Source organism: Pogoniulus pusillus, chromosome 16, assembly GCF_015220805.1.
Source record: "Pogoniulus pusillus isolate bPogPus1 chromosome 16, bPogPus1.pri, whole genome shotgun sequence".
Taxonomy (NCBI): domain Eukaryota; kingdom Metazoa; phylum Chordata; class Aves; order Piciformes; family Lybiidae; genus Pogoniulus; species Pogoniulus pusillus.
In genome coordinates this window covers 15,309,934-15,328,805 of record NC_087279.1, presented here as the reverse complement: position 1 = coordinate 15,328,805, position 18,872 = coordinate 15,309,934, and the positions used below count along the sequence as shown (strand labels likewise).

Sequence of the window (18,872 nt, the reverse complement as noted above, 5' to 3'; positions counted from 1 at the left end):
TTGTCTGAGAACCCTGTAGTTGGTCATGTAATGGACAGAGGTTTTTCCAATTTTTTTTTTAATTGATTTTGAAAATTCAATGCACTTCTAGTAAAACCTTGGGACACCAATTTCCAGTTTGTTATTGTTGATGCTGGTTCTGAAATAACTTTTCCAAAAGTAATTTGGTACCATTGAGTAGAAACAGCTTTTCTGAATGGGTTATACTGGACTTTGAATATGATGAAGCTATAGCTTTGCTATGAGCTTTTAAGTACCTCTCTAACGCTTACAGTAAGATATGTGGCTTGACCAGCTAAGTACAAAGTATGTTGCAAGTTAGGGGAATCATCATGCTCTAATTTGTTTGAATTCTATTAACTTTAATATAGTTTCTCACTTGATTTAAACTTATGCATAGCTTTCAGGATTAGTTCCAAGTTCCTATACACAGAGAATATATGTTAATTATTGTAAAGTAGGAAATGAAAGAAACAAACCACAAATTGTTCTTGATTTCGTCAACAGAAGTTGCTGCCTTTACTTGGTAATGGAATCTTAAATCTACTTCCCACCATGTGCATAAGATGCATAGACAGAAATTTGTTGACAAGTACAGTAAGGCTAGCAGTCTGGCAGTAATGGAATTGTGTAATAGGAAAATATTATTACAGAGTGGACTGACTATCCAGACTCGCCTTAAGTTTCTCTAAAATGTTATTTTCTCTCCTTTATTCTAAATCATTGGCCTGAAGATCTAAATCTGTACCTGTTTCACCTGTTCATATCCCTAGAGCGGGAACTTAGATGTTGAAATTACCCTTTCCTGGGAGGGTTAGGTGGAGTGTAAATTGCTGTGACGTTTTATGAAATGCTACTACTTTTTGTGGTTGTAATGACTACTTTATTGGCTCATTATTGAAGGGAAGAGGTGGAGCCAAAGCTCAGTTTACCCACTTAATGGGAACAAAGCATTGTGGAAATGACTGCAGCTTTAACAGAAGCATTTGAAAATGTTCTTTTCTTTTTTGTCTCACTGTTCTGCAGTTATAATATTCTCCAGGTTGCTGTTTTCTCTCCTTGCTTGTTCTCCTTTTTTCTTTCTTTGCTCAGAAATGGCATATCTACAAACTGTATCTATGGTTTCATAGAAAAATGAAGTCTCTTTCAGAATATACTTCTTGGTTAATAGCTTGTTGGGATCCATGTTTACTGCTATGCCACTGCAAGATGATTGTAGCAACAGAAATTCTTAGACTTTATAAATTCAAATTTATGAGAGTTTTGCAAGATATAGTATCTTCAAAATATGTATTATATTAACATAAATTCATTAGTAAAATGAAGTTTACTTGTACAAATCTGTTGGAAAAGTAAAAACTTCAATACAGAAGTTATCATTTACATATTAAAACAAGATGATGAATAATAATATACTACTGTTTCTCAAAGTATTGACCCAGTGTCAGATACTCAAGGGAGAAATATATGGTCTGTTAGATTTATAATTGTAGCTATTTGGCAGATAACATTAATAGTCCTGAGGAAGACTTCATATGAATTCTGATTCTTTTCATTTTAATGTGATTTTTCCTGCCTCAAACATCACACTTTTGAGTTGCATTAGTAATTCATTATTCATACCTACATTATGCCTTATGTATAAACCCAAGTTGGTCTGTTTCTTAAATTACTCCATATAAATGTATCTAATATATGTATATGTATTTTTATAGCTAATTATTGCTACAAGTTCTTCTCCTACGCTAAAGCTGTTTTTGATAACTTTCATTCCATCTTCCATAATTTATTTGTTTATAGGACAAGAGGTTAGAACTAAACATAGTGGAGCAGAGCATTCTTTCAGTACACTTAGCTTGATTTTTTTACTTTGTTTTTCTTGATAAATGTGATATGTGGTTTGGTGTGGGTTTTTTTTTGGTTCATATAATGTGAATGAAGATAATTTTAATGCTCTTATTAATGGTATTAGAATGAAAAGTATACTTATGAATTATGCTAAGGAGTTCAAACATGAAATTAAGTTACATGCAATACTACATGAGGCACGATTGTGAAGTTAGGACCAGTAAGGCAGCCTGCTGTAAACGAAGAATAATCGTTGATAGAGATTAGGAAGAGAAAGATTGGGTAAATTTCCTTATGGCAGTGTCATTACAGGTCCTCTAAGTAGTGAAGCAGACATCTAAATAATGAGGTGTGAGCCCTGATATGTCAGAAAAAATATCTGCAGTAAGGATAGGGAGATATTAATGTCATCAAGTGCTAGCAAAACTCAACGTGGAGCATTGCTGTACACTTCTCATCAGTCATACTTGAGAAGGTTGAATGGAAACTGGGAACAGGTGGAGAGAAGGCTGCTGGGATAATTGAAAGAATGAAGTGCTCTTGTCACAGGAGGAGTCTAAACAACAGTGGCTTTTTTGTCTTTGGCAAAATAAAAGCTTAGTAGGGATGCTTGTTCTTTATAAATACGTGGTTGGGTAAGCACTGCAGTGGAAGAGGAGTGACTTCTGTGGGAGACTATCAGGCACGTAGTACCATGGACGTAAATTATCCATTGAGAAGTTTAGACTGCAAAGAGAAAGAAAATGGTGAGAATGTAGTGTAGATTGCAAAATCTTGGCTGCTTTCTCCACTGGTATGCTGCATGGTTGTTTATTTGTTGGATTTAGTATAGATTCTCAAGCAAAGCTTAGAGCAATGTGCAAGTTCATTTTAAAGTACTATCTGTGAGACAAACCCAGTTATTGAACAAAACGTTGTGGGTCTTTTTTCTTATCCACTGATATGCACCAGTAACTTTTGGATAATAATACTGTAGATACACATTTAAGTTCTTAGTCTTAAGACTATAATTCATTCTGAATTGATTTGCGTCTGAAATCTGAAAATAAGTCCACAAAGCACTAGCAGTTTATTACATAAATGCCAAAACATCAAAACATGAATTAATTGCATTTTAAAGACCATGGCTTTTAGAAGATTGCCTTTTCATAAGTAAAAGAAAATCTGTCCACCAGTGACAGCTTTAAAGATTAGTCTACGTGGGTGTCAAGCAGTGATTCTTTCTGTCTTACCTAGCATGCCTTTTCAATCAAGTATTTAACAAGTGAGTTATCAATCATCAGTATTTTCAGTGATGAGGTCTTAGCATGGTTCTTCAGACTGAAGAAAAAAAAGTCACTGTCAGCATTGCCAAGGGCTGTATCTCAGGGATGGGAGGGAAGGGCAAAGCTGTCATTTGTGATTAGGTACATTGCTTTGTGAACTTCTAAATGGTATCTTTGAATAAGCTGCCAAATTGTTAAGCGGTTTGGCTTTTATTGGAAGAGTCGCAGAATGTGGGTCACCGAACCTATGCCAGTTCAATGAAAACCCAGACTTGGTGGGATATGATAAGATATTTGTGTGGCAGGAAACACCAACATTATCCACCTAACTTACTAGTTCTGTTTGCTGTATGTATATGTTTGGGTGGTTATAAATATGCATGGCTTTCCACAGTATACAAATGACAAGATGCCATTTTTTACTTTTAAATTTCTGTTCTTTTCAGTGCACAGCAAGGGTATACTGCTACAGAAGTTCAGAAATTTTGTTTTATTTCTCACTTCCCCTTCCCTTTCCTTTTTTTTTTTAATAAAAATCTGCTAATATAACATCTGCTTGTTATATTTTTAAAGAACTAATGTGTTCCTCCCTTTATTCTCTTTTGCTGTCTTCCTCCTTATCTGTTTTTCTCCAATTTGCTGCTTTCATCCCTACTTCAACCAGCTTGACTTCCAGGTTAGTATTTTCTGCTCACCTAATTAATTGCTCCTTCTGAAATGAAGGTTTTCAATGATGCTTCATTTATTTGTCCATTTCAGTTCCATATTAATAATTTCAGTTTGTCTCTTTTTTTATTTTGCTTGTCCCTATTGTGAAGTTTTTGGTCATTCAATTTCTAGATCAGAAACTTCACAGTAAATGAATACTTTTGCTGAAAGTGTGGAAGAAAAAATGTTTAGCAACAACATATTCAGTTAGTATGTTGTTTCTTGTAAAGATTTTTTTCCCCCTTCTTTCAGATATATTTTTATTGTCTGTGCTTGGGGAATTCAACAGGGCCAATAACATTTTGATAGATGACCCAACCCAGTAGGTAATGGATTGCCCAATATCACTAGTATAAAGATTTATACACAACATTGCAGACTTCTTCTTAATACTTTGCCATCACCCCTTTTACTGTTACTGCAAACATAATAGGATGAGTTGGAGTGGTTCAGCTTCTGGTTCAGAAACTTTTAGCTGTTTGTGGTGGCCAGATTCTGGACAAGCACATAACTGCAAGGGAGGTACGTGTATGTTTTATATGCTGTGTTTGTATGTAGCGTCATCTAGTCAGATTACTGTTTTTCTTCCTTCTGGATCATAGATTAGTTTAGCTAGTGTTTGTGCTTGTGCACTGGTTATGAGTAATCTTATCAGGTATTATCACGTCTCGTGGTGCTTGTTGACAGTAAAAATTGATCTAGTCAACTTTTTCTTTTCTCTTAGTAGGCCTTGATGTTAATTTCCTCCTCTCCTCTGCCCCCCCTTGCTTATGAGTGGTTGTGTAAGTTAGTGAAGTCTTAAAACATTTACTTGGTATTTTAGAAACTAATAACTTTATGTGCTTTGGACTCCAGGTTCATGTGCTGCTGCTTCTATCCATTCTTTTTTTTCCACCTCGTATCAGGTTTTTAAGACAGTTCTCTACTCTTAAGCACATCCCTTATTTATCAATTCTGGAATTAGAGATTGAAACCACACACAACTTTGTTTCCTGCACAGAAAGCTTTTCTTTAGGAGGTCTTTATCAAGGTATAAAATGTTTACTGAATTACAAAGAAGGGTGGTATACTGTAAAGACTTTCCAGGTGGATTTCAGCAACCAGAGACAGTACTGCACATGTAGTTCCAGGTAGCAGGTTACCACACAGCACATTTAAGTAGAATCAGGGCAAATGTCTGATTTGTCTTTCTAACATATTCGGATCAGTAGTTTTCAGAATTTCTGTGCTGATATACTTTGGGAGTTTGGGAGAGTTCTGGTATCTTAATCTCAAAACCAAGCACAGTTCACAGTTCAGATACATCAGAAGTTTCTGACACGGATGTCTTCAAACTGAATGACAGAAGACAGCTCGTGAAACGACTGACGGGACAAGGTTGTGGTGTGGGTTTTTTTTTTTTCCTGATGTGCTTTATTTAATGCACATCACAATTGCAAGTTACTTGCCAGCTGGAAAATTTTACTTCTGAAATTTAAGGCTTAGTGATTGCAATACTGAATCTGATGAACGCTTTATTGTCTGTCTGCTGCAAGCACGTTTTAGTATATTTGAATGGATAGTAATGACAAATGATTTTAAGAAAAAAAAGCACTTAATTTTCATATTCCTCTACCCCAGTTAATTAAATGCATTTATTCTGGAGTTGGTTGTGATAACATTGTCTGAATGTGACCACTCTGGTGTTTCTATCAGAATGTACTCAACACGGATCCAAAATCTGCCTAGCCAGAGAGAGCTTAAAGAAAGGTATTACCCTATAAGGTTGTCCTTATGGTTGATTTCACTGGAATTCAATTTTTGCTATGCAGAAACATTTGTTCAGCAGTTGGAGGTGCTGTTATGTTTTATTGACCTAAAAAAACAGCTGACCTTGTTGAAGCAAACTGTCCTCATAACCCTGCCAACTTCCATCCCTAGAGTCCTGAATAAGTTTTAGCATATGATTAGAGCTTATTGTGGGATTTCAGTTAAGTGTTAAGTTTTCACAGCTTGAATTGTCATTAAGATCAAAACTTAGTTCAAGAAACAGATCTATCAATTTCTTTAATTTCTGCCACTCAGTATGTTCTTAGCTGTCATTTGATTAATCCATCTTTACACGGGGTTGGAACGATTAGAAAAAATGCTGCATCGGCTTTATAACATGAGGGACTATTGATACAGAGAGCAAGCAAGAAAATGGAATACTTTGGTGTGACACCCCCACTCTCATACCTCCTGTAGGCATGTAATAAATGTACAATAACATTTATTGTTATTTACCTAGGTTACATTAGCTTGTACCATCCCCAGAATTTTCTGCCTGCAGATAGAGATGCGATTGATGTTTTTTCCATGTATAATATACTGACTAGTGCCAGATTTTTTTCCCACTAGCCTCTGATGTTGGCCTTCCTAATTGTTTCCATGGGAAGCTAGAGCTCAATGAGATGTGTATGCATGGTTGAACAGAGTTTTAAATTTAACTTAGAAGCCTTCCACAGTTTTGTCAAATGTCAGTTTGATGGTTCCAAGGGCAGAGTGATATGTTGTTCAAAGATAATTTCCCCGGAGAAATGGAGATAATGTACTAACGAAAACTGAGAGAATCTGTGATATACATTACTCTTCTGAGAGACTGGTTATTCTGAGTGAGAAACATAGTTGTCACATTGGATAACAGGCAGATTGTTGTCGTGTTTTTCTGTTTTAGTCTGCTGCACATGCAGAATCAACACTTCAACATTATGAACATTGTAACATGTAAATGTTTTGGAGGAGATGGAGATTTGAAAAGGGATTATTTAGGTTTTTCTGACTGCATGTGTGGGTTTCTGTATGTGTGCATTTACATTTAATTTTCTTTGAAAAATAGTAAAGTAGGAAGTTAATTACATGGAAATTCTACTTCCCTTTAAAAAAAGGCAACAAACAACATTACACAATAGAATTATAGTAATAACTAATAAAATGATAAAAATGATTTCCTGGCACAAAGTAATGCTCATTATTGCTCATTTCATCCCACTGACTCCTGACTTGAGCTGTTCAGTTCTATACTTTGCTCCTTCTCTTTGCTTCAAGGCACACAGGGGTTAAAACAGTAATTTCTGAGACAAGTAGAAATGAAAGGATATTTTCTAATACAAATAAGGAAGACTGCTTTCTACTTTTTCAGTTATGTGAATTTTTTGTTTTGTTTTGGAGTGTGAATATTCTGTGAAGTAAGTGGATATGCAACATAAACTGGATATGAGGAAGAAAGAGCTCTGTCTGAAGGAAAAACATGAACTTTGGGTTCGATCTGAGTTGACAATTCTGTGTTGGGAAAGAGAGAACATGAGGAGCTGTTACTCTGTGGTGACTAAATTCAAGGCAGTAATATTTCTTATGCTTCTCTAGATGTGCTGCTTCCACTAGTTTTTCCTCAGTGAGAGATACACAGATCATACTTATTTACCTTCTGAATGGGTGAATAAAGTAGCACTGCAGCACTCTCAGCCTAGTTGCTGCCTAGGTACAATGCCATCAGGATTCCCTGTGTACAGTGCAGGGGCATGTGAGTGAAGAATCATTCTGAGATAGCACAGCTCACCCTCAAAAAGCTGTGACTGAAAAGAGACAGGGGAACTAAATTTAGGAGTCAGGCTGTTGGTGGAACCACTTCTTCCACTTCCATTTTTTTGTTTCCATAATGCAGGAGCAACATGCCTGGACAGTGTGATCGGGACTGGATTGAAATTCTCTTGTCTGAATTTGTAATAAGTGGAAGTTAGTATGTCAAAACTAGAAATCTACAAAGTGTACCTGATTGATTTTGAGGCATGGAAAGGTTACTGCAAAAGCAAATAATTTTTTAATTGAATGACAATGGCTGAATAGCTCCTGAGAACTGCTAGGATGGGCTAGGAGTTGCAGTTGAAGCATTCGATTCATTTGCAAATGAAACGTGAAGCACAGCTGCAGAGCATAATAACTAGAGAGTCAGGAGTTTGGGGTTTTGGGATTTTGTTGGGTAGATTGGTTTGTTTAGGTGTTTTTGGTGTGCTTTGGCTGGTAGTTCTTGTTTTGATTTTGCTGGGCTGTTTTGGTTGTGTTGCTTTGTTTAAAAGGCAGGGAAAAAAGAAAAAAGCTTACCTAGGTAACAGCTGAGAAAAGGTCTGATGAAGCAGCAGTGGACTGCAACATTGGTTGCAAATATCAGGCAACTAACAATTTCTGGTTAGAGTTATTGCTAATGGGATCAAGTAATAAAATAGCTGAGCAAGCAATAGCCATACTAAATCAGATCAAATATTCTTCTCATCTGGTGTCCTGTCATCAACAGTATGGTTTTGGGCTTTTTGAAAAGGTTAACATCAGAAGAAAATGCAGAACAATCCTGGTTGTGTGAGAGAGATGTACGACAGATGAGTCTTGCGGTGTGGATTTCACACATGTTCCTATAAAGTGTCATCCAGTAAAAATGTGCTGAGGAAGACAGTAGTGCAGTGCACTGTGGTGGAGCTGAAGTGGCTGCTGTGCAGATATGTGTTGAAACAAAGTGATACGAACCGTGGCTCGAAGCAGGATTTCAGTAGGGCTTTTTCATTCCTGCATTATCCTCTCATGTGAATATTTCCAGCATCTCTTTGGGGCTTTGGAGTGAACTGTGTCAGACTGAATACTTCTTACAGATTTGGGAAAAATTCCCAGGTTGTGTGTTAGGTAAATCCTTGCTCCCATGATTTTAGTTTTGAAGTGAGAAATGTTTCAGAAAGTTCAGTGACACTTACTTTACTTCTGCTAGGTAGAGTTGTTGATTCTCTCATGCCAATGATATTTTTTTGTGGTCTTTTTTGATTAAAAAACTAGTTGTGACACTGAAGCACTGTCATAAATTGACCATTAATAAATCTTAAACTTTTTGAAATAATGACATGTAAAGCGGGGAAAAGAAGAAGAAAATTTTGGTGTTTTGTTTGGTTTTTTAGCATTTTTTTTTAAGCCTGGCATGGAACTAGAGTGAATTTTGCATTTAACTGGAGAATAAGAGATGCAAGAATAAATTTTTTAGAGATTATAAGAAGTTATTCTGTTTGGATGACTTTTTTTGTCTGTTATTTACACTGGTGATTTTGATTCTAGTCCTTTATATTGACAAGGAGAGAAGACAGAGTGTGCTTCTGGTGGAGTATGAATGTGACATGGAGTTTGCCATAGTCTTAGCTTCAAATGAATGTCAGAAATAAGACCAAGTGTTGTTCTTCAGTAAAATATGTTAATATTAACTTATCTGTGATAATATTCTCTGAGGTGTGTGGCTGAATAGTGGCCTTTATTGCAAGAAGATAAGATAAAATCAGATTGGTCAAAGTTAAGCAGAGAATATTACCTTCCTCCTAATTTTCTTGTCTAAAAGACAACAAAATTGTAGTTAATTGTCATAAGCTTATTTCATGAGAGGAAGGTCTCAGTGTCCCCTGTTAGCCCTTCTGGCAGCAGGGACAATCCAGCCTCAGGGTGTCATTATTTTCCTGTCTCTCTAAAAGGCATCCGCTCAAAGTTTTTTTTCCTCATTCCATATCATCATAGCTATCCTAAGGAAGCTTTTCTACAGTGACGTAAATAGGAGCAGCTCAGTTTTTTTTTTCAGTTGTAAGATCAGATAGCAGTGCTGTAAAAATGAAATTGTCAGGGGGTCACCCATAGGGTGGTAGGTTATCTGGTTACACAGTTCAGGAGTTTAAACAATTATAAAGGCAATTAGTTCAGGCAGTTGAAGTCTTGCCCCTGCTCTGTTTCAATGGAAAGCAGAGGGGAAATATTGTTCTATGGAGAAAAGAGTGAGAATAAGAGCTACTAGATTTTCTGCTTTGGGATACTGAGGGCAAGAAGGGCAAAGCTGAGACAGGACAGATAGGGTGTTTTTTTTTCTCCAAGATGGTAGTACTTGAGTCAGGCATGCAAAGAATCGCTTGGGATTTGGGAGTGAAATATTTCTTGAAAATGTGGCATATATCATAACAGACATAGTTTTTTTTTTTGTTGTTGTTTTCTTTTGGGTTTGTCTGAAAAATGGAGGATTTTTTTTCTTTATTTCCCACTTGTACTTCTGTGTTTTCATCTGTATTAATCTCTGAGATTTTTCTGTTTGTCAGATCTTCACATTAAAAGCAGAAAGATTCTCAAATAAAAAAAACCACCATAACAGCAGTAATGTTACTTTTTTAAATGGTGCTGTAGGATTGAAATGGAGAATGAACTGATTTATGCTAGTGCTATGCTTCAGTTTCAGGTGCATAAGAGCCATGTTCTCCTTAGGCAGACATGTATCTGGCTCTTTATATTCTTAGTAGATTGAGGGAGGTTTTCCTTCTCCTCTACTCTGCCCTGGTGAGGCCTCATCTGGAATATTGTGTCCGGTTCTGGGTCCCCCAGCTCAAGAAGGACAGGAAGCTGCTTGAGAGAGTCCGGTGCGGAGCCACAAAAATGATTAAGGAAGTTGAACATCTTCCTTATGAGAAGAGCCTGAGGGAGCTGGGGCTTGTTAGCTTGGAGAGGAGATGACTAAGGGTTGACCTCATCAGTGTTTACAAATATGTAAGGGGTGAGTGCTAGGAGGATGGAGCCAGCCTCTTCTCAGTGATCCCCAGTGACAGGACAAGGGGCAATGGGTGGAAGTTGAGGCATAGGAGGTTCCATGCAAACCTGAGGAGGAATTTTTTCACTGTGAAGGTGACAGAGCACTGGAACAGGCTGCCCAGGGAGGTTGTGGAGTCTCCCTCTCTGGAGATATTCAGGAACCATCTGAATGCGTTTCAGCGTGATCTGCTCTAGGCGATCCTGCTCTGGCAGTGGGCTGGACCAGATGATCTTTTGAGGTCCCTTCCAGCCCCTGACAGTCTATGATTCTATTAAGAGAACCAGACAGCTGGTAGCTCTGTACCTCTGTTTTTTCCATTTTTGCTTTATTAAAAGAAGGGTCAATCCCAATATGCCATCAAGGCAGAAAGAATGAAACTTAATTTGAAACACACCTCTGTTGAACTGTCAACTGTTGGTATCGAAAAATACTTCTTAGTGGTTGGGATGATAGCTTTTGGGCTTATATTTAAAGTATTCTTTAATTTTTTATCATCATGACAATTGTATTAGTTAATAAAAAGAAAACAAGAAAGGTTAAGAATAAGGTGAACTCCTAACTTTAAAAAGATGTTCTGGGTACTAATAATTCTTCAGGCTATGGAATCTGTATTAAAAGCAAAAAACAAACCAAGTTTTTTGTAAATGCAAGTGGCTGCACAGGGAGATAGTATTTATTTTTTATTATTAGCATAGCATATGGAGATCAGATTAGAGCCTTTAAAATAAACTAAACACTCAGAAACAAGAGTTTTCTAACAGAAAAAATAAGGTTGTTTGAGGTATGTTATGTTTTCTTTGTATAGAAATTTCAACCTGTCATGCATATAGGTTTTTCTGGTTGAGATAATACCTGTTTTCCCCAGACAAATCCATCTATGGATTGTAAATGAATAAGCAGTGTCCCTGCATATTTTTGTCAATAGCCCTCTTAACATCTTTTGTGATATTTACAGGTTGCTACTGTAACCCGTCTCTGTTTATTCAGGTTTATAGTTCAGTAGGGACAATCCATTTCTATTCCAGGAATACATCAGAAGCAGTACCTTCCATTGCCCATATCTTAATTACAATTTTATTTTAGGATTTCAGTGAAGTTGGATCTAAATTGAAGAGAATTTCTCTTATCCTTTGTTTTAGTCTTGACTAAATAAATGAAACAGAAACCTATGTGTACACCTTGAGACAGCGAGAGCTGAACTGAAATATTTCTGCTAGGTCTTACTGAAGTTATGTAGTGTAGAATGGATGTTCACATGGAGAGGATTTACAGGATCAGGTCATATGCATGACTTCTTACTGAGATCTAGAGTGCCCAATAAAGTGCTAGGATTTGTTTTGTCTCTCTCATGCACAAATTGTTTGCAGAGGGATGGACTACTTACCAAGGAATAAGATGACCTGTTAAAAAGGAACAAAAAACTATTCAAGTGGTGACACTGGTAATAATCTACCCAGGGCATGCCTGGTATAACAGGTGAAAATGTTTGATTATTGAAGTGTACTGGAAATGTACTTGTGAGACTTTTCAGTGTTATAGAAATTAGTTGCTTTGAAAAAAATAGTTGTATTTAATAAAACTATTTTCCTGAAAATATTCAGATTATAGAAAGTTTTTGTGGAAATGTCTTGGGGAGTACAGGTTTGTAGCATACTGGAATTATTTTTCTTGTTGGCTTTCATGCAGCTGCTCCCATTGTAGTGCTGTTTGGCGTGATGAAAATTATAATTTCCTTTAGAAAATGTTACAAATGGTACTCTTGGGAGTATTTTGCATGGCTCAGCTTTTTGGATGCTTTGGGGAGAAAAGCAAAGCCTTTTTGTTGTGGAGTAAAGGCTATACTAAGCCTGCAATGCTTGGATTTTGTCTGACATTACTTTTTGCCCAAGGTCGTTAACTACAGTTGGGAATTTACTGAAATAGTGTATTTCTGTAGTTATCAGGGATTAAAGGGTTGGAATTTAGACATCAGTTTGCACATTACTGTGAAATGAAATTGGAAGGATACACGCGTGTAGGAACGAAATAGTGTTTGTCTTTTTCCTTCACCTGTCTTGTTTGGGTCTATGCTGTTCTAAGTGTACCTAAATATTTAGCAGTTCTCCAGCACTACTGGAAATCAGAGCTTCTACGTCTGGTTCCTGTCATCTCAGTGACAGGATGAGGGGCAGTTGAGGCATAGGAGGTTCCATGCAAACCTGAGGAGGAATTTTTTCCACTGTGAGGGTGAGAGAGTACTGGAACAGGCTGACCAGGGAGGTTGTGAATTCTCCCTCTCTGGAGATATTCAAAAACCATCTGGATACGTTCCAGTGTGATCTGATGTAGGTGATGCTGCTCTGGCAAGATTCCTATGCTGATGATCCAAGGCCATTTATTTGAAGAAGTTGTTGGATGCTAAGTAAAACAGGTGTAGATGTTGCTGTGGTTTAGATGCCTGATTTTAAGTTTAATGCCCAGCTAAGGTTGAAATAAGGAGTTGTGGAGTGTTCTGTGTGTTGATAAAGACAAGAAAAGATTATCTCAGATGAGGAAGATTCAGGAAGATGAATGAGTAATTATGACTGTGCAAATTTTACTGGAATAGCATAGCTGCAGACTGCTGTTGTCTTGCAGTTCAGAGCAATGACTTGATCTAGGTAAAACAAATTACTAATCTCAGTTCAATGTACAGTAAGGTAGTTTCCAGAAAAGTATGTTACTTCATACAGTCTTTTTGTCTTCGTTAGGAATGGGAATGTCTGATAAATGGGAGTGTATAATAAATTTTAATTTAGAATTTGTTCTTATGTCTGCTGTTCTTGACCTATATTGACTTCTGCTACAATTGTCACTGTTGTGGCATGGGTGCTTGTGTCACCAAATGAGTTTGAAAATGCCCATGAAGCCTTTTATTTTGCTACTGTAGGATAAACCAAGTTCTTTTCTATTCTTTTCCTTTCTTTCTCTCTCTTTTTTTTTTTTTATCTATTCAAGATGTGCTTACATTCTACCTTGATTTTGAAGACATCATGGATCTGCTCTGAACTCTGTTTTGTCCATAGATGAATGTTAGATGTTTTATGATCAGTTATTGACTCACTACAGCCATAGGAACACAAAAGACAAAATATATTATCTGAAGAGGTGTCATTAACCAGCCATTTTAATATTTGGTCAATATTAAGCATCTGTATAAAGTTTTGTTATCTATCTTGCTTTTTAGACCGCTTTTTTCCTTAAATGCTCTGAGCTCAGAACATCATTTGTTTAAGCCAAGTGTGGTGTTGGCACCACTTCAGTGTGCTCTGGGCTTGGGTGCTTTAAGAACTGGTTGGAAGACTGGATTTCCAGTTATGTTAAGTTTGTAGAATTACAGAATGTTCTGCTGTGTTTATAATAACCAGGCTGAGATGACTGTAATGCCTAGCTTGGTTAAAGGATTTAGTTCCCTGTAAGATAGTAGATATCCAGCTTCAAAATGAATTACAGCAATGTGGAAAATGATAAAGCTACAGATTTCAGCTGCTTTGGGGCAGTGAGACTGTCAAACAAAGAATACTTTTGCATATATTTTAGTATCAGAAAATGATTAACTGTGATGGTAAGATCAGGTCTACTGCCTAGACTCCTGCAGCTTACATTTCAGATTTTGAAGACATGTAATGTTTTATTTATTTTCATAGAATCATAGAATCAGCCAGGTTGGAAGAGACCTCCAAGAACATCCAGTCCAACCTAGCACCCAGCCCTAGCCAGTCAACCAGACCATGGCACTAAGTGCGCCATCCAGCCTTTTCTTGAACACCCCCAGGGACGGTGCCTCCACCACCTCCCTGGGCAGCCCATTCCAATGCCAATCACTCTCTCTGCCAACAACTTCCTCCTAACATCCAGCCTAGACCTCCCCTGGCACAACTTGAGACTGTGTCCCCTTGTTCTGTTGCTGGTTGCCTGGGAGAAGAGGCCAACCGCCAGCTGGCTACAGCCTCCCTTCAGGTTGCTGTAGACAGCAATGAGGTCTGCCCTGAGCCTCCTCTTCTGCAGGCTGCACACCCCCAGCTCCCTCAGCCTCTCCTCACAGGGCTGTGCTCCAGGCCCCTCCCCAGCTTTGTCACCCTCCTGTGGACACCTTCTAGAACCCTCCACCTCTTGTGCCCTGAGTCGGCCTGAGGGTAGCCTTGAAACCAAACTGGCCTTGTAGAACCCTCCACCCCTTGTGCCCTGAGTCAGCCTGAGGGTAGCCTTGAAACCAAACTGGCCTTCTAGAACCTTCCACCCCTTGTGCCCTGAGTCAGCCTGAGGGTAGCCTTGAAACCAAACTGGCCTTCTAGAACCTTCCACCCCTTGTGCCCTGAGTCAGCCTGAGGGTAGCCTTGAAACCAAACTGGCCTTCTAGAACCTTCCACCCCTTGTGCCCTGAGTCAGCCTGAGGGTAGCCTTGAAACCAAACTGGCCTTCTAGAACCCTCCACCCCTTGTGCCCTGAGTCAGCCTGAGGGTAGCCTTGAAACCGCCATCCCCAGCTGGGGCCTCCAAGGTCTCAGAGGCCGCAATGACGCAGCTCAACTGCCTGTCTGCCATTTCCCTCACCAACCATGAGGTAAGAACGTGCGCTGTTCTGAGAGAGAAGGGAAGGGAAAAGAGGGGAGAGAGATCAGTCAGGCACTGCCTTTTCAGCTGTGATACAGGAAGGTGGAATAGACTAACAATATTACAATGTTCTGGGACAAGCAGGTGCACCCCCCTGGGACGGGCCTCTGTGGTTTTGCTCAGGGAGAGCTAGGATCCTTCAAACTGCCACACTACCCAGGGGCTGGTCCCAAATGCTGAAGCCAAACAAACCTGTGGGATTTCCAGGCAATAAGGTAGATTTTTCTTGGCTGAAAGGGTGCTCAATGACTGGAACGGGGTGCCCAGGAAGGTGGCAGAGGCCCTGTCCCTGGGGCATTTCAAAGAGGCAGAGATATACTGAGAGACACAGTTTAGCACCAGCCTCAGTCTAATGAATTTTGTGGTCTTTTAGCTTTAAATTGAAACAGCGTAGCAGAACACATGAAACTAATTTCCCATGATAAAGAATAATGTAGACTCAACTATGCATATCAGCATAGTTACCAGTAAACTATCTGGCTATTTTATATCCTATATGGTAATGCTGTGTGATAATTCATGCTGATTGTATACCGATCTCAAATATTTTTCTATTGCTTGTGCATGATTTTTACTTACCCTAATCTTCTATTTTATTCAAAAACGTTTTAGAACCAAAGCCACATGACAAAAAAGCCCAGAGGAAACATACTGGAAAAGCCATTCTGGGTCAAGGATTATATTTGACATATTTGCTGTGTAAGAAAAAAAAACACACACAAAACCAAACAGGGAATGGGTTCTTGCCTTTATTTCCTCTGTTTAACATTGCCTGTACCTTTAATACAGGCCTAAAAGCAAAATACTCAGCTAGGTGTTTTCACTGTAGCATTTTCTTTTCATTTCCATAGGCACTTAGGTAGTTGTGGAAGAAAGAGGGCCTATGACACAGCTTTCTTTGATTTCATCCTCTTCAAGATTTTGCATATCACAAGCACCAGATGTTTGCCTTTGCAGCTTTACTCTGTTCTACTTTTCAGTTTGGCGTTAGTCAGAAACTGAAATAGGAAGTAATGAAGGGTGATGAAAGACATAGTTAGCATTGGCATGAAACAGAACTTCTTACAGAGCTTAAATAGAAGAGAATTTATCATTTATTCAGTGTTGGGTTGGAAAGTATTTTATATTTTAACAGCATAACATCATATTACACCAGCAAAAATTCTGCCAAATACCACATTTATATACAAATTTGTAAAAGTGTTTTTTTTTTTTTTTAAATAATATTCATTTTGGTGTTATGGTGATTATGTCTGTGCTTACAGTTATGTAACATGCAAGAGACCTGATATTCGCATGGGGTTGTACAGAGCATCCAGCATATCTCGACTTAGACAAAGTGCATCACTCCCAAATTCCTGAGGAAATTTAATTAAAAAAAATAGAAAAATCAGTAGCTAACCCCCTTATGTTCTTTCAACTTCTTTCTAGGTCTTAAAGTGCAATTTCTGATTTATTTTTATTACTCTGTCAGTGTCATTTTGACAGAAGCAACCTTGCTGGTTCTAGTGCTTTCATATTGCCTGCTGACTGGCGGTTATCTGTGGTAGAGTAGTGCGTTTTCCAGAGAATTAACCTTTCTTAAATCACTGTGGTAAAGTACTGGTGATTTATACTATTGAAATAGTTATTTTTTCCTAGTCTTTGTGTAGTCTGTCTGTGTGTTTTTGTGTTTGCTGTTATTTTTTTTCCCCTCAACTGAACTTAATTTGGGGATCTAAACATGGTGCCAGAAATCCATCAAGAGGCAGTTGTAGTGCTGCATTTGTAGTCTCTCTTAGCTGGGGAAAGGGTGGTGTTTCTTAAGAGCATTGTTATTTTATTAAAGGTGTGTCTAAAGAGGAGAAAGCCTTAGATGTGTAGTTGATTAGAACTATCTCTGGGTGCTATGAAAAGTATTTGAGAATATTTAAAGAAGATACAGGCTAAGGTCTTCAAGTCTTTAGCACCACAAAATGCTAACTGCTGACCAGAGAGTTGATTCAGTGTGAAGCTCATCTTTTCATCTTCCATTCACTTTTTCATAATATAGGAAAGATTGGACTAAAAATAAATGTTGAAAGGATTAACACATTTTCTATGTTATTTCTAATATCAAAAACTGAAAACAAATGCTGTAATCAGATGATTAGTTAGCCTAATCTGTCTTTTTGTGCCTTAACAGGTTGGTGCACACTCTTAAATGCAGCTGCAGCATAAATCTCTTTCCAACAGAGGAATTCATGCTTGTTGTTTGTTTGTTTAAATACGAGTTTGACAGAGATTCTATAAAAAAGCAATAGTTTTCATTTGAATTTGTTGTGCTCACTTTTCTAGAGAAGTTAAAGTTACTTTTTAAGGGCTGATTAACCTACAAGCCTGTGTGTGAAGTGTCTTCTAACAGTTTTTCATACTCTGGCAACATTTATTGATTTGAGTTTCATCATTAGTTTTTTGTATAGACAAGTAGTGAAAAAAACAGTGATAGGTCAAAGAAACCATTGATAAGTATATAAAATAAATAAGAAATGACCTAGTTTCTTTAAAATCAGTGCAATACATGTGTTTTAGGAATTTTTTTTCCCTTAAAGTTCTAACTAAAGTTCAACAGAAGCATTGCCAGCGATCCTTTTGGGCATTGAATAATATTCTCTTCATTTGCTAAAATAGGATTAGCGAGTAGATCTCATTAGGAATTTGCACATGACTTAATTATTATATAGATAAAAGGGAGTGAATTCCTCAAAGTCAAATAAAGTTGGGAAAATAATATGTAAGAATCCAAGCAGGTAGAAAGCATTACTGCAAGGGTTTGGGGTTTTTTTTGGTTGTGTGGTGTGTTTTTGTGTTTCTTTTTTCCTTCAGAGCCTGTCAGGTAAAATGACCTTGCCATCTTTCTTCAAAGCATATATGCCATGTATCAGATTTAGGAAAGATTTGGGTGACTTAATGAATATAAAGGTAAACATTGAAAAAACTTAAGTGGATTTTTTTTGGCTTGCCTTAACAAAAGAAAATATATAATGGTGGTAAGGATTATTTAATTTTCATTGGAAGTCACTCATAAATTATTTGTTGATAAACCTTTTTGGAAAGGGGTCTCATTATTAAAAAAAAAGATAAAAATGTAATGTTTTTGTTACACATAAAGCTATTTGTGAAGGCATCTTTTATTTTTCCTGGCATATTTATGACCTGACCTTCTACCCCATCACACTTTAATCCTCAGAAACATTGAATTTATAGTCCGGGTTTTCAAAACCAGAATTTCACAGCATACATTAGTCATCACCTTCGCCTTCTGCTTTCTTTGAAATTAATATGACTTAAAGCACCCATTAAAATGGTTCCCAAACTCACAGAGTGTGTGTAAGGGTTGTTGGGTAATCTTGCTCTGTTACACAAATATTTTTTTCCCTGTGTAGTATTTAGAATGTGTGCAGGTATTTGTGAGCAAATAATGAAAAAAAAAAAAGATCTTGTAGCCTTGAATAATTGCTTTCTATTCTGTAATTTGATGATGCTAAAGCTGTTTTGATATACCACTGCAAAAAAAAAAAAAAAAAAAACCAAACCAAAAAAACAAACCAAGACAAAGTGACAAAGTTTGATTGCTTGCATCTGATATTTTTGTCTTGGAAAATCCTCTTCCTCTGTTGTAGTCACTAATGCATGTGTGTATACAATTCTTAGACATATGAAGGACCAAAACAAGAAGGTTGCTAATCTGAAGCACAATCAGCAAATGGAGAAAAAGAAGAATGCACAGTTGTTGGAAGAAGTTCGTAGACGAGAGGACAATATGACTGACAACTCTCAACATTTACACGTGAG

At 37.5% G+C, this 18,872-nt stretch overlaps 1 protein-coding gene across 5 annotated transcripts in view; it reads left to right on the top strand.

Moving 5' to 3' along the window:
* Positions 1 to 18,872, top strand: part of ERC2 (ELKS/RAB6-interacting/CAST family member 2) — a 486,963-nt gene that overhangs the window by 216,756 nt on the left and 251,335 nt on the right. For all 5 annotated transcript variants that reach the window (XR_010305235.1, XR_010305234.1, XR_010305232.1 and 2 more), the window contains one exon: positions 18,732 to 18,867. Coding sequence is in view for 1 of the 5 variants with exons in the window: in XM_064156707.1 (XP_064012777.1) it covers positions 18,732 to 18,867 (136 nt within the window). In the remaining 4 variants the exon portion in view is untranslated. The remainder of the gene's footprint in view (positions 1 to 18,731; positions 18,868 to 18,872) is intronic.